This window comes from Schistocerca nitens, chromosome 9 (assembly GCF_023898315.1).
Source record: "Schistocerca nitens isolate TAMUIC-IGC-003100 chromosome 9, iqSchNite1.1, whole genome shotgun sequence".
NCBI classification, from domain to species: domain Eukaryota; kingdom Metazoa; phylum Arthropoda; class Insecta; order Orthoptera; family Acrididae; genus Schistocerca; species Schistocerca nitens.
The window spans coordinates 211,466,306-211,492,408 of record NC_064622.1 but is presented as its reverse complement, the minus strand read 5'-3'; the positions used below and the strand labels follow the sequence as shown (position 1 = coordinate 211,492,408).

Below are 26,103 nucleotides of genomic sequence, written 5' to 3'. Positions count from 1 at the left end.
AAAAGTGGAGAAACATGAATAAGTTACTTAGAAAATACTGCATTGTAAGTAAATAAGTTATATCTGACCTGATATCCATAATGTAAGGTCACTGCGGTCATATATATAAAGGCTTCTTTCAGCGCAGGTATCTCAAAAGTGAGAGTGACGTGAAGTAATCACTTGTAAGGTTCATGAGCTCGTGAGGATCGAAGTAACAGACATTCAGCACTCCAGAAACAGTGCACCACACAGACACTGTCTTGGGTACACTGAAGTCGTTGCACGGTACCAAATGACGAGTGTGCGGCGAAACGACGTGGGAACGCCAATGTCCTGGGCGGAGAGTAGTCGATCGGTCCTGAAGCTAAACATCCGACATCTGTGGCTGTGTGGGGTGTGGCCGCTGCCTGGTTCTTGGGTATTCTATGCTTACGCCGCTTCTATATTCGGGTTGGGAGTCTGGAACGCGGTGGAAGGCCCCCTGGCTGTTTACTTCTGCTGGGGAGATCTGCAGCAGACGACGATGGTGTTCATGAACACCTTCACCAACGGCAGTGGCCTTGTCAAAATGGCATTTTTCCTTCGTAACACACGGCAGTTCAATTCCCTGGTCCGTCACTTAGACGCACTGATGTCGGAGCAGGTGGAAGCGTGTTCTACAGACGCTCCTCTGGGAGAAATCTTGCAGGCATCGCGCAGACGGGCTTTCCGCCTCTCCCTCGGTATGGTGCTCTTCATGGCGTCCCAAGGTCTCGTGTGGTTCCCCATGCCACTCATGGCTCACCCAGGCGAACGGCTGCTACCTTTCGTGCAGCATTTCTGGGACAACAATACAAACTACTACGAGCTTTCGTATGTTGTCCAGTGCGTAGCAGGGCTATGGATGGCCGAAATCAGCTTCGGCATGGACTGTCTCTTCGCGTCCATCATGATTCTGGCAGCAGCGCAGCTGGAGATCCTCTCAGGACGCGTTATTAAACTGGGAGAGCTGTCCTGTTTTGCAGATAAGAGCAACCCAGCCACGGACACAATATACAAAGAGTTGTGTCGCATCGTCGAAAGTCACCAAAAAATTCTTAGGTACGTTACGTATTTTTAAGTAAGAATGTAGGTCCAGTAGGATAAATTACTACTATCATCATCATAATGACCACTTCCACGGATTAGGCTTTCTGCCTGTTCCGTCCTCAAATTGTTGACAACATTTCGTTTTGACCCTACCATCTAGGTCTGTGTCGTCCGTCTTCCTTCTGGCATTCTGCTCACATTCTCTGTTCGACTGCTCCTTTATTTCTCTATTGTGTTACTTATACCCTCAACACTCAGTTTTTCACTAATTTGTTCATTCCCAAACTGTCACTGTTCTTAGAAATCTCATTTCAGCAGCAGACATGACAGTCATATTTTATAAAACATTATTTTTGTTTACTTTCTAACTCCGTTCCTTACGAGTCTATTAATAGTGTCACATGTAGGGTGGACTAGTTAAGCTTTTTGTCCATGTATCTATCATGCTGGTAAGTTCTTTCATTTCCTAAATGTATAAATTTCTTAACTTGTTCAGTTGTGCCGAAATTGATAACAAAATTTTAATCTGATTGCCTCAGTCCCTTTAAATGCCATTACTTTTATTTTAGCAACTGAGATTTCCATATGGTATTCTTTGCACAGAAGGTGCAACTTACGTACAGAAGATGGTTAATTATATTCATGGCCTAATGAAATGAACTGATCATCTGCAAAAAGGCAAGTGTTTATATTTCCATGCTACGATATCTATAACTCAGGATGTACTTCTTATTTCCCTTTCCTTGAGAAATCTTCATTCTACATGTTGGATAACGTCGTTCACAAGCTGCACTCTTGCTGACACCCTAATTCACAGGTATCATTTCGAAAATTCCTGTACCTAATCTAATCATTATTTAAGTGTTCGTGTGTAGGATAACATTGTTTCTCATAATCTACAAGAACTATTTGCGTTCCTGTACCAAATTCACACCTTTTCTCTAGTAACTGTATAATGAATACACCTCGTTCATTGACTACACTATCTGTGAACGACCTTCCCTTCCTGAAAAGGTTATGTTGTAAAGGGATTCTTGCACTAACAGCGTGTAGTCTTTTGCCAATCGTTCTAACATATATCTTGCAGGTTGTATCTATCAAAATAGCTACAAACAAAATAAAATGTAATAAAATTTGTTAAAAATTAGAGTTTATGGTGAGCTTACTTGTGTGAGCTTACTTCGATATTTTGCGGATGAGACTGAGGACATTATTTTTTAATTTGTCTAGGCCTATAATTAAAAAACAAATGATATGATAGTATAGTACCCAAATAATAAACCTACGGTTTGGATAGGTGCTTCAAAACTTTGGCCTTAATTAGTAACGTTACCTTTGCATAAGTTTTTCTAGTATTGAAATAAACTGCTATAAAACAAAATGTAAGATAATATCTTCAAACTTAAGAATAATTTAACTAGCAGTCAGTAAAAGATTGTTTACACTTATATCTACAATTCACAAACATAAGGTAAAACAACTAAAAAAATGAATTTTTGAAAAAGTATTATTAATGAGACAGAGAAAGAATTAAAAAATACTTCTGAGGTACTGCGGTGTTCCTTGTATGGCAGACTAAGCGTATTTAAGTAGAAGAAGAACGGTACGCATGCGTGTAGGTAACGCTAGATGAAAGTTCCTCTAATGCTGAAACACTTCCCGAATAATTATCGATGGGAAACATAATGGCATCCAGGTTCGACCTGAACCTTTGAAGATGTCAGTCTTTTTCTATGTTGGATTCACTGAAGAAGAGGCGTAACTGCTTCAGGTTGAGACGTCTACGGCCGGAGTGGCCGAGGGGTTCTTGGCGCTACAGTCTGGAACCCCGCGACCGATCCTGCCTCGGGCATGGATGTGTGTGATGTCCTTAGGTTAGTTATGTTTAAGTAGTTCTAAGTTCTAGGGGGACTGATGACCACAGCAGTTAAGTGCCATAGTGCTCAGAGCCATTTGAACCATTTGAGGCGTCTAGGGTACTGTAACAGGAATTTCAGTCTCGCTACACGTGTTCCAACATGACCGTGGTGACCTAGCGGGTGCCAGTACGATAGCTCAGTGTGTTCCGTCAGGATACTAGACTCTGGGAATAGAGTCCTGTGTTCAATCGCGGGTAGGGAGTAGGGGTCTCCTCTCGTTTCAGTCCCTCCAGGAAGACTACATACCCACCAATATCCTTTCAAAATGCGTACCGGTGAGTTTCCGCGGGAATAAGGAAGTTGAGATTAGTGTATGACGTCCCGTCGACAGCGAGGTTATTAGAGACGAAGCACATGCTCGGATTAGGGAAGGATGGAGAAGGAAATTGGTTGTGCCCTTTGAAAGGAACCTCCGTTTGCCTGAAACGATTTAGGGTATTCACAGAAAACTAAAATCTGGATGGCCAGAACGGGTTCGAGCAGCAGTCCTCCCGAATGCGAGTCCAGTGTGCTGACCACTGCGTCACCTCGCTCGGTTTAGTAGGAATAATAGGCAACCAGAGTCACTGGTCCACCACATCTTTCACTCAAGATTCGTGGCTGATAGAAAGTCTGCACGGCACTTGCAGGCAAGCCGATAGACCTGTCTCGAGCTTCTGCCTTAGCCTTAGCCTTTGCCTTTTACACGTGTTACAACGTTGCCGCGAACACATGAGTACAATGAGATTTTCACTCTGCAGCGGAGTTTGCGCTGATATGAAACTTCCTGGCAGATTAGAACTGTGTGCCCGACCGAGACTCGAACTGCAAGGTTCGCAGGAGAGCTTCTGTAAAGTTTGGAAGGTGGGAGACGAGATACTGGCAGAAGTAAAGCTGTGAGTACCGGGCGTGAGTCGTGCTTCGGTAGTTCAGTTGGTAGAGCACTGGCCCGCGAAAGGCAAAGGTCCCGAGTTCGAGTTTCGGTCGGGCACACAGTTTTAATCTGCCAGGAAGTTTCACATGAGTACAATAGTGGAACAGGTAGCTCAGTTTTATAGATGTGTGTAATAATGTGTGAGATCCTCACATAGCATTGAGTTTCTTCCTGCATCACCTTGGACTCTTCAAGAGTAATCATGTTCGTGTTTCTGTTTACTATTACGAAAGACCGCCTTGTATTTTACTAAATACGCAACTTGAAATAAAAGTAAAAAGGAAAATTAATTCACCAGCATAAGAATTTGAAACTGACATTGAGTATGTCAGTTTAAAATAGTTATAACCGAAAAGTTTCAAGCTTTTGTGAAAAAACGTTCGAGTAGTTAACCATGGAAACCAATATACACGATGGACGCACTAACATTGGGTGTGTGTTGAATAATCCTGGTCTGCCCTTATTTTCTTTCAAACTCAGGAACTCTACACTAAATTCTGCAAGGATGTCATCCTCGATATTAGATTTAAAGATATTATGTTATAAATCTTCTCCTTCATACCCACTTGTAGTATTGCAGCAACTAATACCAAAGACTGTTTTCTGAGCCACTACTGAAAACGTCTTTCTTTTGTTCTAGATTTGTAGCGCGCCTGCAAGACACTATGAGTCCCATCGCCATGACTCAGTTCGTATGCAGCGTTCTTGTACTGTGCGTGACGTTGTTTCAGGCAACATACGTAAGTATCTTATTTATAGCTGTTTCTCAACGACGTAACTGTAACGAAACTTATGTTTGGGCTTTTACGTGGGTATTAAATGCGCTGTTCTGTAGGCCTTAGAGTTTTACGCTTTCATGGTATCGACACTGGTGAGATGGTGAACACACATTCGACGGTAACCATCTTCAACTCTTGTTTCATTTAAACAGCCGTATGAACTCATAATTTTAGGTGATTTGTATGTGGAAGATTATTATGAGTTTCATGGCATTCTTTTAACTTTTCCATAGTGTATGAATACACGGTTTGGAACATGAGCAATAACGATAAACGTCCATAAGAAATCTTGTAAGGGCCTACGAAGAATGTTGTCTCTTTGAGACTACAAAGAGTTTCCCAACTATGGGTTTTTTACAGTCACTGAAGAGTTCTTCAGCTTCGCCTTTATGCTTTCGGGCCACGTTTTAAGGTGGTCGATGCATTTCAGGTGTACTACTTACCACCGGCAGCAGAATCAAGAGCAAAACATGCTGATATGTATCCCAAAACCGTGACATTTATAGGAATGTATATGTTTATAAAATTTAATGGTCTTCATCGTAATAAGTGTAATACGCAATAAATGATTGCTGTTACATAAAATTACTGCAAAGACTACTAAAACTTACAGTGATACAGATTGCCGTGTCTTCCTCATACAACGCCGTCAGGTCTTACGAATACGTATCAGATCACTTAACCCATCTACTACACTCTAGCGGAATACGCGGCGTTGACCTGGTATGTATGCAAATAGAGCGCTGGACTTCAATCCCATCGAAAATCTGTGACCCAAAATGAAGCCATACATGAACTTACACTGTCCGACTCCGGCACTATGCGCACTTGGCCAAGTATTAAACCTGCTGGATACATTGGAGGCGACATTCGGGCGATGAGACATGTTTCCAGAGATTGACGCCATATCTCTGATGCGAATCTGTTGTCCGCTCAAATTACTACACTTCATATCAGGACAAGTGATCTAACCGTATTTTTTTAAATTAAAAATCTACGTAAAATCATTGTACTATAAACTTTATTTACTTAAATCGTGCTACATAACACTTAACATATGTGAACTTGAGAAAACCACAAAAAAGTCAGTTGGAATCGATGTAGTAATGATGTCCTGATGTAAGACTGTCAGAGGAAAAATTAATGTCGACCAAAATAACAACAGATAAACTGTAAAAAAAAAATTATATTCTTTATCTGGCTGGCTCTTTAACATTTTCCTTGTTTATTGGGCAAAAGAAGTGCAGTTTGAGCATGCATAAGTTATTTTTCAGGTTAACATTCTTTGGAAGTTCAAGGATGGCATACCACGCATTGTGTCCATTTCTCGCTGTTAGCCTTCAGAGAAATGATCGCTGCAGAGTATGCATTCAGTGTCTGCATCTTCATGTTGCACATCTGAAACATTGTCCTCAACTAAATTTATAACAGACTCCCATGGACAGTGTTTCTCTCTCCTTTTTCCGAAGAACATAACATTGGCTTTTGCCTACTTTCACTCCACCACTGCTTTCTTCTCACTGAATTATTTCAAACTTTCTCTGTATGGAGACAAATTAGGTGCTTAATGGATTCAGAACGAGCTGATCCAATTAAAGCTGCTGCCTCTTGATTTGGCTTGCTGACTTTGGGAGCTGTCCGTATTCCAATTCGACTGACATTTATTCCTTTGTTTGCACGTTGTACGTCAGACTCCTCATGTAGGGCCAAGTCATTGTCTCTAAGCATTTGCCTGTTACATGGCTGGAGTCCCGTTTTACAGCGGCCCTTCAGTGTTTTTCCGTCGCTACTAGTCTCAATTAGGCCGTTCCAAATAATCTTGTAATCTTCATCTCGGTTATTTGCCCAACAGCTTTCTCTTTATTCGGAATAACACCTTTAAACGGTCCAATGAATTCCACATAAGAGGCTGCATTTCATGCTTGGAATGGTGGCACGGTTTTTTATTGCTTTGTCCATCGCACAAATATGATAAGATGCCTACCAAGTCTTAGCACAACAGGATCATCACCAGATAGCTTCATGAAGTTCACAAAATCATCAGACCACTTAGTAAAAGTATGAATCTGAATCCAGCTACCAGAATAGCAAGCTGAAGTTGTCCTTACATGAAACACCGTGTCCTAAAATACTCACATTGTTGAGTTTTAGCATACCCACGTAATCGCATATTACCAACAAGCCATCTTGACCAGGAAACTTTGTCTCATAGTTACGCTGCTCAGTTTTAAGGACAATTCGTTGTATCTAATGAGGGAGCACTTGTGAAAGTTATAATCGTGAGGACAGTGTTTCAACAGCTACTAAGCTTCAGAATTTAAATCCCTACGAGACACATTCACTCATCTCTTCAGATATAAGTATATGCTGATCCAATTAGTTGGAAAAGAAGTGCCACCATAAACGTTTATACGCCCGACCACATTTTTGTTTTCATTTTCTTGGTTTAAGCACATTTTATATAAATTCATTTTATCCATGATCGCCATTCAAATATACTGTTAGTGCTAAAATCAGTTCATATGTGCTCCACTTTCTATAATGCCTTTCTGTTGCCATAATGTAATACAAAATAATTATTTAATCAATAACTTTTGTTACAGAACTCATTAGAACATTCACAACTTTGTTTCTAAACCGTATGTTTTACTGATAACGCTAAACCATTGTTTTGAAGACTCACTAATAGAGCAAACTATAGTGGTACATCATCGGCACCGTCGCAATTTTATCTTCATCGGTTTCCTATAAGCCAACCACACAGATTGTATATCCATAACAGTCTGAAAACTAAGGTTAGTTCATATAAATAAAACACTACGTGGGCCGCATCTCGTGGTCGTGCGGTAGCGTTCTCGCTTCCCACGCCCGGGTTCCCGGGTTCGATTCCCGGCGGGGTCAGGGATTTTCTCTGCCTCGTGATGGCTGGGTGTTGTGTGATGTCCTTAGGTTAGTTAGGATTAAGTAGTTCTAAGTTCTAGGGGACTGATGACCATAGATGTTAAGTCCCATAGTGCTCAGAGCCATTTGAAAACACTACGTGGTGACTCATAACAGTAATTCTCTTTGCCACATACGAGGTGTGGCTAGAAAAAAACCGGACTAGTACTGGTGAAACAATAAAACGAATGCAATAAGGCTGAAAGTCGCGTGGCCTGTCACGTGACTCTCGCTCCACCTACTGCTCGAGTTTCATCTGCCTCCTGCACTCAGTCTGCCCGTGGCGTCTGTTTTAAGTAGTTGACGTTTTGTCTGTGCGTCGGAAAATGTTGAGTGTACAGAAAGAACAGCGTGTTAACATCAAATTTTGTTTCAAACTAGGAAAATCTGCAAGTGAAACATATGTAATGTTACAACAAGTGTACGGCGATGATTGTTTATCGCGAACACAAGTGTTAAAGATGGCCGCGAAGACACCAGTGATGACACTCGCACTGGCAGACCATTGTCAGCAAAAACTGATGCAAACATTGAAAAAATCGGTAAACTTGTTCGACAAGATCGCCGTTTAACAATCAGAGCAGTGTCTGAGTTAACAGGAGTTGACAAGGAAAGTGTTAGGCAGATTCTTCATGAAAGTTTCAACATGAACAAAGTGTGTTCAAAAATTGGTTCCAAAGTGTCTCACAATTGAACAGAAGGAACGCCGAAGAATGATTTGTTCTGACATCCTGGAAAACATTGAAAGTGATCCCACCTTCTTACAAAATGTTATTACTTGCGATGAATCGTGGTTTTTTACTTACGATCCCGAAACTAAACGCCAATCGATGCAGTGGAAAACTCCTGGTTCTCCACGACAAAAAAAAGCACGAATGTCAAAATCGAAATTTAAGGCAATGATGATTGTTTTTTTTTTTTTTGACATCAAATGGATTGTGCACATTGCTTGGGTACCAGAGGGACAAACAGTGAGTCAGCATTACTACATTAGCGTCCTGGCTACCCTATGTGAGCGAGTACGGAGAAAACGGAACGATTTGTGGAGAAAAAAGTCATGGATCCTTCACCAAGACAATGCCCCAGCTCACAGTGCGTTGTCAGTGAAGACGTTTTTGGCAAAACACAACATCCCCATCTTAGATCATCCACCCTACTCAACTGATTTGGTCCCCTGTGACTTTTTTCTTTTCCCTAAAGTCAAGTCAGCTTTGAAAGGAAATAGATTTGAGACTGTTGAAGCAGTAAAAGAAAAAGCGACGGAAGTAATGTATGGACTTACCGAAAATGATCTGCAGCATTGCTATGAACAGTGGAAAATTCGTATGGAGCGGTGTAGAGACCGAGGAGGAGAGTACATTGAAGGAGATAACATGAAATTGTAGATAATTGTAAATAAATGTTTTTTCCAGCATCAGTCCGGTTTTTTTCTAGCCGCACCTCGTAGACTAAAAATCACATTAAACTGCAACAAAACAACTGTCTTCACATGATCTGTTCCTCAACACACAGAACTGGTAGGTGACGGTAGGTCTCCAAGCAGCACGGCGATCACACTGACGTCACTAAATATCGGACGGTGCAGGAGGTGCGAATCTTCTAGTAGTGGTGCAAATTAGGAACCGGTAAAATATTGGCAACTTTCTCTTAAGGAGCAAAAAGACTGCTGTTGAGCTTGGCACTTACATTTGAGTGGGTAATTTGGAAAAAAAAAACAGTATATCATTATTCGTTTCAAAGCAGTGAATAACTGTTATATTAACTATTCCCTCCTACAGTTGAAGTACAAGCTTTATAAAAGATGACATTTTGCTAAATGTTTGACTGATGAAAAACTACTCACTCCTCTGTATAATAATATTCACTCACACCTAATATATGAATGCCCTTAAAATTACTTGGATTAAATTTGTATAAAATTGTATGTTCTGTGATACAGATTTTGTTAGCTTGTACTAGAATAGTTCTCTTGAAGCCTGAGAATAATAAGCACCGTAGCTGTGCTCGTCAAGACATGAGAAACTACCACACAAAGGCTGTTGGCACGTACTATGACAGGCACATGAAAAATATTGGTCAGATGACCGAACAGAACTCTGATTCAGTGAGTGATGACCAGACACATTGACCATCAGCTACTTCCTCCATGGAACATGTTGGAGTGCTATCTATTTCAAAGGTCGAAGTAGTGCTACCTGGTATATAGGAGGATTCATTCCCATGTCTCGAAGTTCTCCAAACATAGACCTATAAAATTTAATTTCTTTGGAGCTCTGTGGAGGATGTTCTGTACCAGACGCCAGTGTGGGACTTACGCCACCTGCATATCTCTTAAGGTATCTGAATTGTGTGGGACTTTCACCAATACGAAACTTTTCTGCAGACACACACTGAAATTTACATGCGCAAACACACACACACACACACACACACACACACACAAGACTCACCCATTTTATTACTTAACACATATTATAAGTGTAAGATAAATCAAACATGCAACTAATGTACAAAGTGGAATCGCTTACCTTACTTTTAATGTAACATCTTGAACACATTTCAATACAAAATTCATTTAAAGAATTCTTAGGAAAGTAAAAGAATTGATTACGACAATCTCTGCTTGAGAACGGTTCAGCTTTTTAAGTTTTTTGCCTAACAAGATTAACAGAAAATGTAGGGAAGGTTCAAAGGAGGCCTTCATGTATCTTCGCCATTTCGCCATTTGTTTAGTTGATATGAGAGATCGACAGATCTACTTACGTATATATTCACTGGAGCCGTTTCAAGGAGGTTCTGCAAGACGAAACCAGTTGCCAGTAACTTACGTCCGTGGCGATTTAGGAAATAAAAGTACGACCAACATGGCATTTAATATTGTGAACAAACTGGTAGTGAATTCAAGGTTGTTTGTGAAACACAATTCGGTAGTTAGGTGCACATTTTCGTTTTTCAAATGTACTATCAGCCAACAAAATAAAAGGATGTAATGACTATGTATATAATATCAAGTATGCATCTACAATAGCATGAAGTGTACAGCTGTGGTTGTACATGTCTGTATCCCACAATACTAAAATTTAAGCGGTTACTAATGGATTGTAAAACCTACACAGGAGCAGATGTAAACTCAGATCACAATTTAGTAACGGTGAAGAATAAGCTGAAGTTTAAGAGACAGAAAGAATAATTGCGCAAATAGGTAGCGTACAGAAGTGCTATGGAATGGAGAAGTACGCCTGAAATTCTCTAAGGCTGTAGATACAGCAATAAGGAATAACCCATTAGGTAGCTCAGCTGAAGAGTAATGGAAACCTCAAAAAATAGCAGGCACAGAAGTTGGAAGGAAAAACACAGGTACAAAGAAAGACGCTGCCAAAAAACCACAGGTAAGAGAATAAGTACATTTGTTGATCGATGAAAGTGGATGTACAAAAATGTTCAGGGTAGTTTAGGAATTCACAGATAAAGTACTTAATAATGAAATAATCAGGAAGTGTAGGGAAGCTAAGGCGACATAGCTGACTGGAAAAGTCAAGAAATCGAAAGAGAAATGATTTTCGGAAGGATTCTCAGCATATAGAAAAGGTTAAACAACTTTCGGTGAAATTAAAAGCAAAGGTGGTAATTTTGTGTTAGCAGAAGAGCCAACACCGTGTTACGAATGGAGGCCGAAATGCACGCGTTTTAGCTCACGCAGGCTGGCGTGAGGAAAGAAGAACTATACGGACGTGAGGTCTGGAACACGACAAGGAATGAGAATTCAGAAAGCGGACGTAATTAGTTTGATACTTAACTTTAATTCATTAATGATGAACGTCACTCTTGACGGTACGTGAGTCACAATATTATCTGTTCAGAATACATTCTTGAAGAGAGTACTTATAGTAACTGAATAGGGCGCCTTGCTAGGTCGTAGCAAATGATGTAGCTGAAGGCTATGCTAAACTGTCGCCTCTGCAAATGAGAGCGTATGTTGACAGTGAACCATCGCTAGCAAAGTCGGCTGTACAACTGGGGCGAGTGCTAGGGAGTCTCTCTAGACCAGACCTGCCGTGTGGCAGCGCTCGGTCTGCAATCACTGATAGTGGAGACACGCGGGTCCGACGTATACTAACGAACCGCGGCCGATTTAAAGGCTATCACCCAGAAAGTGTGGTGTCTGGCGGTGACACCACAGTAATATTAAGTTTGCATAGGGAATTTCAGTGTTAAATGCAGAAGAGTCAGCTGATAGCGGGAAAGAATACACCGAAGGGCTCTATGAGGAAGAATACTTGATAGATGTGATACAAGATGAAACAGGAGTCTATATGGAAGAGATACTGGATCTGGTACCAGGATCATAAATTTAAAGATCTTTGTAAGACTTAAGATCAAATAAAGTATAAGGGATTCATAGCATTCTATCAAAATTTCAAAAATCAGTGGGGGAAGCAGCAGCAAAGTTACTATTCAGTTTGACGTGTAGAATGTATGAGTCTGACTACATACCAATTGCGTTTCGAGAAAATATCATCAACACAATTCCGAAACCTGCAAGAGCTGACAAGTGCGAGAATTGTCGCACAGTCAGCTTAAGAGCTCATTCAGCCAACTTGATGTCGAGAATAAGGTACAGAAGAATTTAAAAGAAAATTGAGGATGTGTTTGATAATATCAGATTGGTTTTAGGAAAGGTAAAGGCACATGAGAGGCAGTTCTGACGTAGCGGTTCATAATGATAGCAACATTAAAGGAAAATCAAGACATGTTCACAGAATTAGGCCACCGGGAAAAAACGTTCAGCAGTGTCAAATGCTGAAAGATGCTCTAAAGTTTGAGAAACATTTAGGAAAGCTCTAGGAAAAGACGAGCAGTAATCAATATGTACAAAAGCCAAGACGGAACAATAAGAGTGGTAGACCAAGAACGAAGTACTCGGGTTTAAAAGGGCAGAAGACAGGGATGTAGTCTTTCTCCCCTACTGTTCAATCTATATATCGAAGAAGCAATGACCGAAATACAGTGAAAGGAATTTTCGAGAGTGGAATTAAAAGTCAAGCTGAAAAGATATGAATGATAATATCGCAGATACAATACTAACCTCAGTGTAAGTGAAGAAGAGTGACAAGATTTGCTGAACAGCCTGTTGAATTCAGAATACGGATTGGGAGTAAATCGAAGGAAGACGAAAGTGCTGAGGAGGAGCAAAAATGAGAACAGAGAGAAACTTTAAATTGGGATTGGTGATCACCAAGCAAATGAAGTTAAAGTATTTTGCTATGTAGTGAGCTGTGCACGGCTCATGTTCGTGCCGTTTATTGCTTGACACCTTGTCTTTGCGGTACTGCGTTTCTTATTCGATTTACTGCTGTCACTAAAATGCTAGATTGCCTGCCTGTGAGTGGCAGCAGCAGCGCTTTTCGATAAGAGCACTGTCATACTATCTCTGGAGTGACCAATAGTATTTCCGGGTCGTCATGTGTCGGGAGTTCAGTCGAGACGGAGCAGCAATGAGGTCCAGACAGCCATGACTAGCCCAACCGTTGCCGACACACATGACTTGAGTGGGGACGACCGTGATTGGTCGTTAGATCGGTCGTCTCATTGGAGGGCGTGTATTTGGTCACCGACCACTTCCGGGTTCTCTCTGTGTGTCGACTTGTGATTCCCCCTAGTTCTTTCACAGTGACTGGTTTTAGTATAGATCGAATTGTTTGTGAAAGTGTTTCGTGGAACCGTGTGAAGCTTGTGTGGTTTTGGCTCAGCAGTTATTTTAATGCTGTCTGGGTGCCGGATTGAGTCAGTTGGTTGGGACGGAGCTGTGAGGAAGTCTCCATGGCGAGAGGCCTGGATGGGATAGGTGGTGGCGTGCACGCACTGTCAAATCGTGAAGTGCTAGCTGCGAGAGCAACAAAGTTCGCGCCCACCGAACCTGAACACTGAAGCTGAGCGATCAGTTAACCTGTTATGAAACCTCAACTATTGTGACATCTCTTCATTCATTGGTGGATTGTTGCTTCCTGGGCTGCTTGGACTAGCAGCAATGTGATGTGCTGGAGTCGGTGAAATCTTGCAACCGTCTTCCTACTTTGTGATTAATTATTAAGTTGACTATTACATTGCCAGTGAAGTGCACCAGCGGTATTTTGTGCCCTGTGGTCGTTAACGCCCCAGTTACCTGTCTTGGTCGTTAGCATATTTTCCGGCAGTGTGACTTTCCTCGTTGTATTGATGCTGTCAAGCACAGTGTGTTGTTCGGCAGCTTTTTAGGTTGTTTGGTTCATATTTTTGCTTAGGGTGGTTGTTGCTCCCTTGGCTGTTTTTTGACATGCCAACTCCTGAAGACATAGTGCTGTTCGTATCCTCTTCGTCGGCCGATAGTTTCCATCGTTGTGCCGTTGGTCGGACGGAAGGGTATCGGTTAAATTGTTGGTCGGTCTTTGGGCTGTCCCTAGTTTGGGTTGCCATCTGATTATTTAACTTCAACTCTTGGCTGCCTGTCTCAACTCACGTTGCGTTTGAGCTACTTTCTCAAGCTGACCTTCGGAACACTTCTGAGCACCATTTGTTCTGGTTGTTTTAGATTGTGATTTTCCTGTTGGTTTGAAGTATTGTGCGAGGCCTTCGGCCATCTATTATTTCACTTCTTTTAAATTTTACATAAAGGCCTTCAGCTATGTTAAAGTAAAATCATGAAAATTCATTTTATTTTATAAAAAAATTTTACTTCAATTGATTCTACCAGAAATTGTTTATAAATCAGGCCCTAAGCCGTTAGTTGTTCGATGTTTTATGTGTGGGCTTCAGCTGAGGCTTTACGTGAACCCCTATTAATATGGCCTTCGGCCATGTGTATTCTTTAAAGGACAAACTTTTTTATCAGAAGGAAGGGGTTTATTTTAAATTGTTTGTCTGACTTGTGGTTCAGGCCTTCAGCCGTTGTTTCAAATTTGTTTGTAGCCTTCAGCCGTGCAATAAGTTAATATTTCTTTGTTTAGCTTTCTGGCTGGTCTTTCGTAAGTTTAAAAAGGATGTTTCTCGGCTAGTAAAATTATTTATTAATGTTTTTTAATTATAGTGGTCCTTCAGATGTGTAGTGTAGGCCTTCAGCCGCTAATTGTTTCAATTGCATGTTTTGTTTTTTAAAAAAATTTTAACCTTCTGTTTTTTATTGCTTTTGATTTCTAAGCAGCAGAATGTTGAAATTGAAGTGGATTGCTAAGGCATGCGATGAGGTTCTCCGCAGAATCGGCGAGGAAAGAATGAAAAACTCTGGGTCATTATGGTAAGACATCTGTTAAGACACCATGGAAAGCTTGTATGGTACTACAGGAAGGTGTAGAGGGTAAAAACGATAGAGGAAGGTAGATACTGGAATACATCCAGTAGATAACTGACTATATAGGCTGCAGGTGTTCTAAAGCAGATGAATTCGTGGCTGGCCGCACAAAACCAGTCATAAACCTGGTAAATTAAAAAAAAAAAGGAAGAAAGAAACACAATTGTATTCATTCTGATTTGTTCTTTGTGTGTTGATGTTGCAGTTAGCAGAAAGGGGGTGTTTTCACTCGTTCAGATGCTATTTCACTTGTTTTCTTTCAGAACAAGGACATCATCACGTCTTTGAGTTCCATGACCTTCCTTTCCAACCCGTGTGGGCAAGTTTATCTGTACTGCTGGGCGGCTCACAACGTAGCTGAGAAGGTTAGTAGAAGAAGAGTGTAATTGCGTCATCTTCGTAAGATTATTTTTCGCTGCGGATTGCACAGTTCTTCAATGAATTTTATTGAATTGGAATGTGCCATATTCTTGTTATCTCGGGCTACGTATTTCCCACTCTACATTGTGTCCCAGAAATGTTGCGAGAAATTTCGAGGGGAGGGAGGGTGGGCTCTTGAGGAACAGATGGAGGGCAGGAATCTGTGACCGGAAACGGCATCCTATCACACGGCACGGTGTCGACATTACAGGCGCCGGTGCTGGCCACTAGGCCACCTCTCCGGCGGCGATGGTGACTTTGTACGCTGACGGACCGTAGGCGGAACATCTCGCAGTCTCATTTGTTATTGTGGTCACGACCGATTGTCCCGATCGCCGACGGAGAAGATGGAGTTAGCTGCTGCGTAGACATTCCTTGTCTCCCATGGAAGTGACTATCTGTTGCCCTTGTGGATGACGGACTCTGAGACAGGTATCCACTACCAGGTTATTTTTATACTGTATACCGAAGACAAAATTACATAGCCCTATGGCACATCATTCACCGGGAACTTCGATCGGATATTTGAAACCCAATTACGCAATAAAAAGAATGGCACGTCTTACGCAATACAACCAGTATATCGTGAAAACTAGTGGCTAGCCATCCATCCTTGAGACATTGTAGCCGCTACTTTGTCTTTGTAAAATATCTCCTTATTCAGAAAGACCTATTGCTTTATTCGTAACTAGGGAGTCTTCAATTCAAGTCGCTTACCAATTTCGATGTTCCGATAGCACGTGTTTGTAGAACTACGGGAAAGTGCTAACTGTATCTGAAAGATACCAGAAGTTAACACACTTGGCGTCAAACAATTATAGATCTATGGATTTCCTTTATGAACCGACCAACCTCATATCACACTGTTTGTACTGATTATTTCTGCGAGTTTCAACAGAGCAGTTTCCAATAACCAGAGAAGTTCAAAAATGGTTCAAATGGCTCTGAGCACTATGGGACTTAACTTCGGAAGTCATCAGTCCCCGAGAACGTAGAACTACTTAAACCTAACTGACCTAAGGACATTACACACATCCATGCCCGAGGCAGGATTCGAACCTTCTACCGTAGCGGTCGCTCGGTGCCAGACTATAGCGCCTAGAACCGCCAGGCCACTCCGGCCGGCTGCAGAGAAGTCATTGGACGTGCGCACTACAAATGTTTCATACTATCATTACCAACTGGCTCTACCTCTGTAAGCAAGTTCTTCTAAATATCATCCTTTCGGACTGCTCTTGTGTGATATGTCTGACACCAAGACATCAAATATCCAACTTGTTGAGGAATTCCATACCTTCTGCATTACACCGTTCATACAATAAATCCCGACGACCGCACACGTTCAGACACGTTTTGTACCATCGTACGAGGAACTCGCCACACTCCAGAAAGTTTACACCCAGCGGCAGCAGTATGGGTGGGCACAATGGCCACCTTTGTATATCCGCCTCCAAATCCTAAGAGTATGTTGCAATGCACTATGGTGTGTCCAACGCGCCAGCGGAAAAAAACCCTCATTGAAAATAGGTGCAGTACTGAAATAGTGTCCCCATAACACCAGTGACAAATTCCGCGAAAACAAACAAATGGTGCAACGTTGTAAGGCGTGCTCAGAACACTGTCGACATGCATCCAGTAGCTCTTCCTCAACAAAGACACAGTAATAGGTATGGTGTAAGGAGAAAACACACATGAAGTTCAAATCTGTGTTACCGTTGACTTGGAAGAGTGGTGGCTCCCCGATGTAACGAAAAGTCTGGAAAAGTGAGATAGACCGACACAACTCCTATCTTCGCTTTCAGAGTTAACCAAGATCGCGCAATATCATACGTCGCATCGTAGCAGCTACAACTTACACATGTACATGTTAAATAATATCAATAAAAACAAATTACCACGCTTAATGTCTAATATGTACACAACAGAAAGATGTTTTCTAACCCAGACCATTTTACAAATTTTTCCCTTTTCTTTCACATACAAGACTTATTCCACAAACCGCTTGATGTGGGATATGTGGTGAATACCAATGGATTTCTTGCCCTTCAGTGTCTGCAGTTCGTACGTGTTCTGCTGGGCGATTCTTTTAACCCTTTAAAACTCATTGTACACTGAAAAAAAAACTTTTGCCATTTCTGTTTTTTTTTATTCGTAAGCCGAAAAGATTTCACAAACACTTTTTCGACTATACGAAAATTACGTTCTCGCGCTCCTTAGATTTGAACACATAAAAACGGCTATGTCCTAGTATTTGTATGGACTTTTCGCGAGCCGAATCCGCACGGTCCTGGCGTCAGTCTCACACGCCATTTCTATTTTGGTGATTGGAACTCGGGTTAGGACCACGTATTTCAATTGACTCATTCCGCTGTTCATCTGAATCTCTACGTCTCCAGTTCGTGTCGTTATGGCGGGTATCATATTTCCTCTGCCAGTTACTCTGCCATCCTGAATTTTTTCTCCCATAGTCCTGCCGACCGGATGTCCCATCACGCTCTTTTCTCCTATCACTGTTGTTATTGCGCGGTGCTCCACCAAAGTCGCCATGGTAATGGTTATATTGCCCTTTTATTCGATCATGCGCTGCTTTTTTTTCAGAAATTAACTCCAACTCGCGCAGAACGCTTTTGAATGTTTCAATATTCGATCTGTACTTTCCTACAAGCGCTTGCTGGTAGTTGCTTGGTAGTTTCGCGAAAAAGAACTTCATTATTTCACCGTCACTATGTGGCACATCAGTGAACTGATTCTTTTAAATTAACGCCTCAAAGAGCTTCTTGGGACTTTTGTATCCTGATGCCTTCAGGTCTGGACAGAAAATGATTTCCTGTTTATTCGGTCTTGCATTTCGCGCGACCAATACGTTTCGAGAAACGCGTTTGTGAATTATTGGTACGTTCGGCATGTACCTTCAACACAGCATATTTTCTCAGTTGCCGTGCCCTTGATTTGCCCGCAGATAAATTCTAATGTTGCTAGCAGTGGCCGAGATATTGGTAGCGTGTTAGAGAATTGTGACAGCCAAATTTTTGGGTGAAGTGACCCTCCATTTTCCCGGAAATTTTGAAATTTGAGGATCGATAAAAAGTGTTTGTAATCAAACTCTGGTCCCCCTTGCATGTATCAATAGGATCTAGTATCAAACGCGCCCGTCTGTTTGACGCGAGCTGACATCTCTTGGTGTGTGTTGTGACCACATAGTCCTGTCCCAAAATGATACTGGAACTGAGCGTTAGGTGTTCCGATTGGGTTTTCATTTTACGTCCGTGTGCTCCCTGGGCTACCGTGCGCTCTTGGTAGTCCACTACCTTTTGCCGAGCCGGTGCACGGTGGGGCGTCGTCCGGCGCCGCACTTCCATGTTCGCCAGTCGTCGCCTCTGGACGCGATGCACCAATTTGTACTTGGCGTTCCAGGCGTGCTACACGTTCTTCTATGCTTTCACATCTTTGGGTGATACCCGCAACGCGTTCTTCAATGCTTTGCATTCTTTGCGTCTTACTCGCAAGTACTTCCTTCTCCTGGGCTTTTATTATAACAATTTCTACCGAATTGATGTGTCCAGTTCGCCTAGCGATTTTTCCACGGTTAATTGTCATTTTTGACAATTGTTTGGTGTGAACTGCCTCCATCCTTACCAACTCTGCATCTCTCTTCGACGCCCCTTTTCTTTGCTTCCACACTCGTCTTACCAGCCAGCGCTATTTCATTCTTGACTTCGTTCACAATCGCAAGTACGTTATTCTCTACCACATCCATTTTCTTTTCTAATTACTGCTTTGTGTGCTTTATCGCCCCCAAACTCTGATAATAAATCCTTCGGCTGACCAGGACCGTCTTCAACAACTGGTCATGTTGCTTTATACATTTAAGCGCTGTTATGCAGTCGTGGCCGAATTTTCCTCGGCTTGTTCGCATCTGTGGTCTTATTTATACAAACAATTGCTTCCACATGTCTGTTTACTTCTACCTCCCTTTCTTTCTCTCTGATTTCACCGGTCAGATCTTCCTGTTCTCGGTATGCCTCCGATAAGCGTCTAACGTATGAGTTCCGTTCCTCCCGTCCCGTGGGAAAACTCAACCCTGTTACTACCCCGACCCTGCTTCATCGTGTGCAGTCGCATTTATTTGAGTTGCGTTCGACAACATTCGCGCTCTGCTACGAGCGGAATAAATGAAAGTAAGTTGATCTCAAGTCCTATTCAAACTCCGAATCAGGAGTTTGATGAAATGGACAGGATCGTTCCTATCATTAATGTTGATAGGAAGAGAAATTTTGTAGAGTTGTTGGTCATTAAGAAGGAGAGGATTGATACCTCTATAAATGGGGTATGAACCCATTAGCTTGTTTAGCTTACCTTTTTACATTAAGGTGTATGATGCACGATAACTCAACAAAAATATATAACAGCGAAAACACTAACACACACAAAACCAAACAACAGTAAATTACTAAATAAATGAAAAAACTGAATGGCTATTACATGTGCCCCGCAGAACGTTTCTACCGCGAAATCTATTTACAGCGAAGAAAATTAATTATGATGTTCTTCTTTCATCAGAAAATGTTATCGATCAAATCCTGATAGCGTCTCAGCAGTCATAGGAAAGATCCGAGGCAAGGGTCGCCATATAATGCCAGGTGCCGGGGTCGAGAACAGTCTGTACCTCTTTAATTCTGACGAGTCCGCAGCTCGTGGTCGTGCGGTAGCGTTCTCGCTTCCCGCGCCCGGGTTTCCAGGTTCGATTCCCGGCGGGGTCAGGGATTTTCTCTGCCTCGTGATGACTGGGTGTTGTGTGATGTCCTTAGGTTAGTTAGGTTTAAGTACTTTAAGTTCTAGGGGACTGATGACCATAGATGTTAAGTCCCATAGCGCTCAGAGCCATTTGAACCATTTGAATTCTGACGAATTTTTCCTTAGATCTAGACATGCACTCGACCCCCTCCTTACCTACCACCTAATTAATTATACACACAACTGTAACGAAAGGAATTGATGGTGGACACTGCTAGTTGGTAAACTAAGGAGTGCAGTAACAATAATTTAATAAAAATCATTATCTACTCAGTAAGAAAGGGTATTTCATCACAATAAAATGATTCAAATGGCTCTGAGCACTATGGGACTCAACTTCTTAGGTCATTAGTCGCCTAGAACGTAGAACTAGTTAAACCTAAGTAACCTAAGGACATCACACACATCCATGCCCGAGGCAGGATTCGAACCTGCGACTGTAGCAGTCTCGAGGTTCCATAATGCAGCGCCTAGAACCGCACGGCCACTTCGGCCGGCTCATAATAAACGACAGGAAATTAGACTCTGCATTTACCTACGAAATGATTTGCTGATTAAATGTTACAACGAGATTTATTATAAAACAGAACACAAAGGTACTTGATTGTCGAGACAAACAATAGGCTAAAGGATACGACATACTGAACTATTATGAGAATAAGATTTGGCTGGAGAACAAGGGGGTTCAACTCCTTGTGATGCAATAGATTTACGACAGTGAGTGGAGGTCTTAATGAATCAAATATTACTCCCCCGACTTTCATGCAGTATCGCGACTAGTAGTTAGAGCTCAAATGGGAACATATGGAGAAACAAGCAAGGTGTAGCAAAGCGAGAACGTGTGCTGCTGAGGGCTTCAGTATCAAAATGATAGGTCCTATAATGCCGGAGGCGCAAAATACTTTACCAGACCTGAAACCTGCAGCACTCTGTCGGTAGGCAGCGTTCTGATGATGTTGGAGCCACCGACTCCTGCTGTGCAGCATCTCTGTTTCCACCTGTGGCCTCGAATGAAGTCCGAGAATTTCCAGTTCTCCTCACGTGGCCGCAGCAGGGATACTCCTGGTTGCACAAGGTTGTATCTCTAGTCGGTACAGCTGTGAAAACGCAGAATAAGAATCTGGAGTATGACCAATGTCATGCTTCACAACTATTCTCAGAAAGTGCGTCTAAGTCGCAAGACTGTCCGATTCCGACCAAGATCAGATCCCGAATGCCACGCGCTCGCGCAATGCAAGAGCGAAGCCAGCGCTACTCAACTCTCCACTATCCTCGAAAAGCCCGGAATCCAAATGCAGTGCTCATTCCAAAATTCCCGCACACTATGTCAGAACACCATTTGGTTGTACTTCTGGAATGCTGATGCTCGGTTCAGTACTGGAAAATCTATTCCAAGTACCTGAAGCAGAAAGTATCGTCCAAAACTGCCTTCTTCGGAAACTGGCGGGATCGTACTGGGGTACACATCCACAAACATTAAGAACAACAGCTCTTGACTTATGCTACTCTGCAGTAGAGTATGCTAACCCAGTGCGGTACAATTCAGTACATGCAAATCAGGTTGATGTAGCCTTAGATGACAGCTGTAGCCGCTTTAGTTCGGAACCGCGCTGCTGGTACGATCGCTGGTTCGAATCTTACCACAGGCATGGATGTGTGTGATGTCGTTAGGTTAGTTAGGTTTAAGTAGTTCTAAGTGCAGGTGACTAATGACCTCAGATATTAAGTCCCATAGTGCTGAGAGCCATTTGAATCACTGCTGTACGATTGTTACAGGCTGCCTAAGGCCAACCCCCATGGTCAAAGTTCAATGTCTCGCTGGAGTTGCTCCATGTGACACCAGAAGAGAGGTCACTGCTAACATCGAGAAGCTTTAATCAAATACAGTGACCCCACATCCAGTCTCTGGATATCAACCTGCCAAGTCTGAAGTCCAGGAAGAATGTCCTAACAACTTCACAGCCCTTAGCAGGATCAACTGCGGCTACCCGACTCACCAAGTGGAAAGAATGATACCAACACCTGTCAAACTGGATGACACCACAGCAATCCCTGCCGCCTGGACACATGGAGAAGTGGGTCATCTGGAAGTCCTTGAACAGACTGCGGACTGAAGTCGCAAGATCGGAGGACAATCTCCTTAAATGGAACTTCCGCCTGCCAACTGCCAACACAACACTGTGCGAATGCCGTGAATTGCAGAAAACTCGGCATCTCTTTAAATATAGCTCATGCCCAACCAACTGTAGCATGAAGATTTAACGTCTGTAACACCCAATGCTATCAAAGTTGCCCAGTTCTGGGTGAATGCTGTATAGTGTTCTTTGTATGTATTGCATATGTGTTCATTTTAGTGTACATCTGACACGAATAAAGAAGACGAATCTCAGAACATCATCTGCACCAATAGCGATCGTTCCCTCCAATTACGTGCAGGGCTTATGACATCAACTCACCTCAGTTTAAGTTGACCCATCAAGCGCCTGCTGTTTAGCTGGGGGCACTGAACTTGCCACTTGACCGGCTACGAAAACAGCATGCCAACATCACCAGCCATCCGACACCAGACAGTCGCGCCCAGCAGGGCACAGCCCACAAGTATTCTCAGAATCATGAAGACAATAAAGTCAGTCAGCGCCAGCAGTATAGATTCCAGACGCGTGGGAATGGTAAACACATAAACAGTGGCGACACTCAGACGGCTTGGAGGTCATTTCGCCATTCTTACAATAGGTGAAACTATGAGCTCAGTCGCCCCACCAGACGTTCAAGCCCATTGATGTACGGCCCTCTCTGTATTCGTGGAAGTGCAGCCCCCCACGAAAACTCAGTGTGTAGTTCAAAATGGCTCTGAGCACTATGGGACTTAACTTCTAAGGTCATCAGTACCCTAGAACTTAGAACTACTTAAACCTAACTAACCTAAGGACATCACACACATCCATGCCCGAGGCAGGATTCGAACCTGCGACCGTAGCGGTCGCACGGTTCCAGACTGAGGCGCCTAGAACCGCTCGGCCACACGTGCTGGCTCAGTGTGTAGTGTTCTCCAGTGCTCGCCACGCAACAATTCACCCAGGGAAATAACAGAGAAAACTAAAAGCAAGAGCACATACAGTTCCCAACATGCATAGCAATCAAGTGAAAAGTAATCTGAGCTCTCAGTACAAATACTCTCATGAGAATAACCATTGCACGACGAGAAAGTCACATCTAAGGTTATCGGGCCTTTTTCTTTTCTAGGAAATGCGTGATTCTGGTTTTGTAGCTGCTACCGTGACGGGTGAGAAGTACGCCGATATGTTACAGAATCGCATCATCCGTAGCCTGGCTGATAAACACCTGCTGGAACGTACGATGTTTATGCAGGATGGCGCTCTATCCCATACTGCTACACGCGTGGAAGATCTCTTGCGCGCGTCGTTTGGTGATGATCGTGTTCTTAGCCACCACTTTCGTCATGCTTGGCCTCCCAGGTCCCGAGACCTCAGTCGGTGCGATTATTGGCTTTGGGGTTACCTGAAGTCGCAAGTCTATCGTGATCGACCGACATCTCTAGGGATGCTGAAAGACAACTTCCGACGCCAATGCGTCACAATAACTCCGGACATGCTTTACAGTGCTGTTCACAACATTATTCCTCGACTGCATCTATTGTTGAGGAATGATGGTTGACATATTGAGCATTTCCTGTAAAGAACATCATCTTTCCTTTGTCTTACTTTGTTATGCTAATTATTGCTATTCTGATCAGATGAAGCGCCACCTGTCGGACATTTTTGGAACGTTTGTATTTCATGGGTTCTAATAAAACCCCATGTCATTCCAAGCATGTGTGTCAATTTGTACCTCTCTATCTACATTATTCCGTGATTTATTCAGTTTTCAAATTTATACTGACTTTTTGATCACCAAGCACATATAATTGACGTATACGTAACATATATCTCACATATTTCATTAGTCCCTGTAAAATATTCCGACCTCCACTTCCTTCTGAGTCCTGAAGAATGATTTAATTCTGCTTGGGCAAAAAAAAGGAAGTTGTAATTCTGTCTGGAACCGCGTGACGGCTACGGTCGCAGGTTTGAATCCTGCCTCCGGCATGGATGTATGTGGTGTCCTTAGGTTAGTTAGGTTTAAGTAGTTCTACGTTTTAGGGGACTGATAACCTCAGAAGTTAAGTCCCATAGTTCTCAGAGCTATTTGAACCATTTTTGAAAAGTATGCAAAAGTAGCGGACGATATTTTCCCTTTTATGTCCTCTCCGTTGATTTTAACAGACAAACTTCCGTCAATGAAACAAGATCCATAAAACAGAGTTTGCGCTTCGTACTTTAAAAGTATTTTAAGTCAACTAAATACACGGAAAAATATCAACAGGAAGCTTTTGAACATTTTTGCCTGTCCCCTAGACTCATCTCTACCATCACCCGTAGGGATAGTATGAGTGTCTTGCTAGGACTCTTTTCTTTTTTATACCAATAATGAATCATATATATATATATATATATATATATATATATATATATATATATATATACTGCTTTAAATTGCTCTAGGCCTTTCTGAGTTATGTCGGAACACTCAGCCACAGTGAACCTACGTGTATGTTAATATCACAATAATTTTTTTCTGAAAGTGCCTAATAGGTGCACCATTTTGATGGAAATTGCTTCAGGTGTTACAGTAATAGGAAGATATCTCACTGTCTTTGGCGGCCTCCAATGACCCATTACTCCTAGGGGTCTATCATAGCCGCTGAGTCTAGCGACGTCGAAAACTATTTATTAGGTACTAACATCAATAGTTACCGAATGTTTTACATGTTAGAGCTTCTCAACCTTAACTCTAACGGTGGTAAATACGTATTACCCACAAAGAACTTACATACAGACCATTATACAATTACTGTGTTACGAATAGACAAAACAAAATTCGTATATCTGCAAAACAGATAGCATTCCAAAAAGCTTCTGGTCGTCTCGGAATGGGTGAATACTGGCTCTGTATGGTTATCAAGGTAAAGTTTTAATACTGTTATTGCTACGCAATACTACCAAGTTAAGGTAGCGGTGATGGAGGTAAATACCCATCACGCACCCTTCTCTCCAAAGTAGGACACAAAGTCTCAATAATATTGTCATCTGCTGACTGTGGCGGGCAGGGGAACGCGATAATTTATCCTCGTGGTTAGAAACCCAGTGCTGGACGAGGCGATCTGTCTAAACAGGTACCCTGTCAGCTTCGAACACAGCAGCATCATTGTGGAATAAATATTCTACCATTCGATGGACCTGTTCACCAAAAATTGCCACATAGTGCTCGGCAATATTACGACCTAACAGAGTAAGAATCGAGCCCATGGAATACCTGATATGGCCGTCCACATCATCAGCAAACCCCTCCATACATGAGTCTTGGCTGTAAGCTGTCTGCGTCGTAGATCTGGGGCCTTGTACGCCAGACACAAACTCGGCCAGTAACTGGAAACCGTATGAAACAAGACCCATAGGACTAAATGAATTGGTAGCACTTTTCCTTAGTCCAGGTTTTATGGATTCGGCACCACATGGGATGTCCAACTGTGGAGTTACATTTGCTTCTGACTTATCTTTCATCACAGTACTCTTCAATGACCGTCCAGCACCATCACTCAAGACGCACCTTCGTCGGCGTCGTGACTTAGAGGATCATGTTTTCCCGCTTTCCCTGTGTGCGGTGTAAATCTTCGAGGGGGTGACTCTTGACACACCAGTGTGGCAACTTTTGCTGCGGAAGCACCCAACATACGCCCTCCAGTTTGCTCACGTTCGCATTGACTTAGCTCTGGCATTATTCACTCACAACTAGACAGAACACTTTACTGACCACGACTGACATTTTCAAATTAAGGAGTGCACCACACAGGTGTGGTTCGTCGTGGATACAACAGCACGATCTGAATTTAAGCGAAGGCATGCA

General features: G+C 42.5%; 1 protein-coding gene across 1 annotated transcript in view; it reads left to right on the top strand.

Moving 5' to 3' along the window:
- Window positions 1–222: 222 nt before the first annotated feature.
- Window positions 223–26,103, top strand: part of LOC126203951 (odorant receptor Or2-like) — a 34,141-nt gene continuing 8,260 nt past the window's right edge. Inside the window, exons 1-3 of the mRNA XM_049938343.1 lie at window positions 223–1,062; window positions 4,523–4,622; window positions 15,189–15,290. Coding sequence (XP_049794300.1) covers window positions 275–1,062; window positions 4,523–4,622; window positions 15,189–15,290 — 990 coding nt within the window. The 5' untranslated portion in view covers window positions 223–274. The remainder of the gene's footprint in view (window positions 1,063–4,522; window positions 4,623–15,188; window positions 15,291–26,103) is intronic.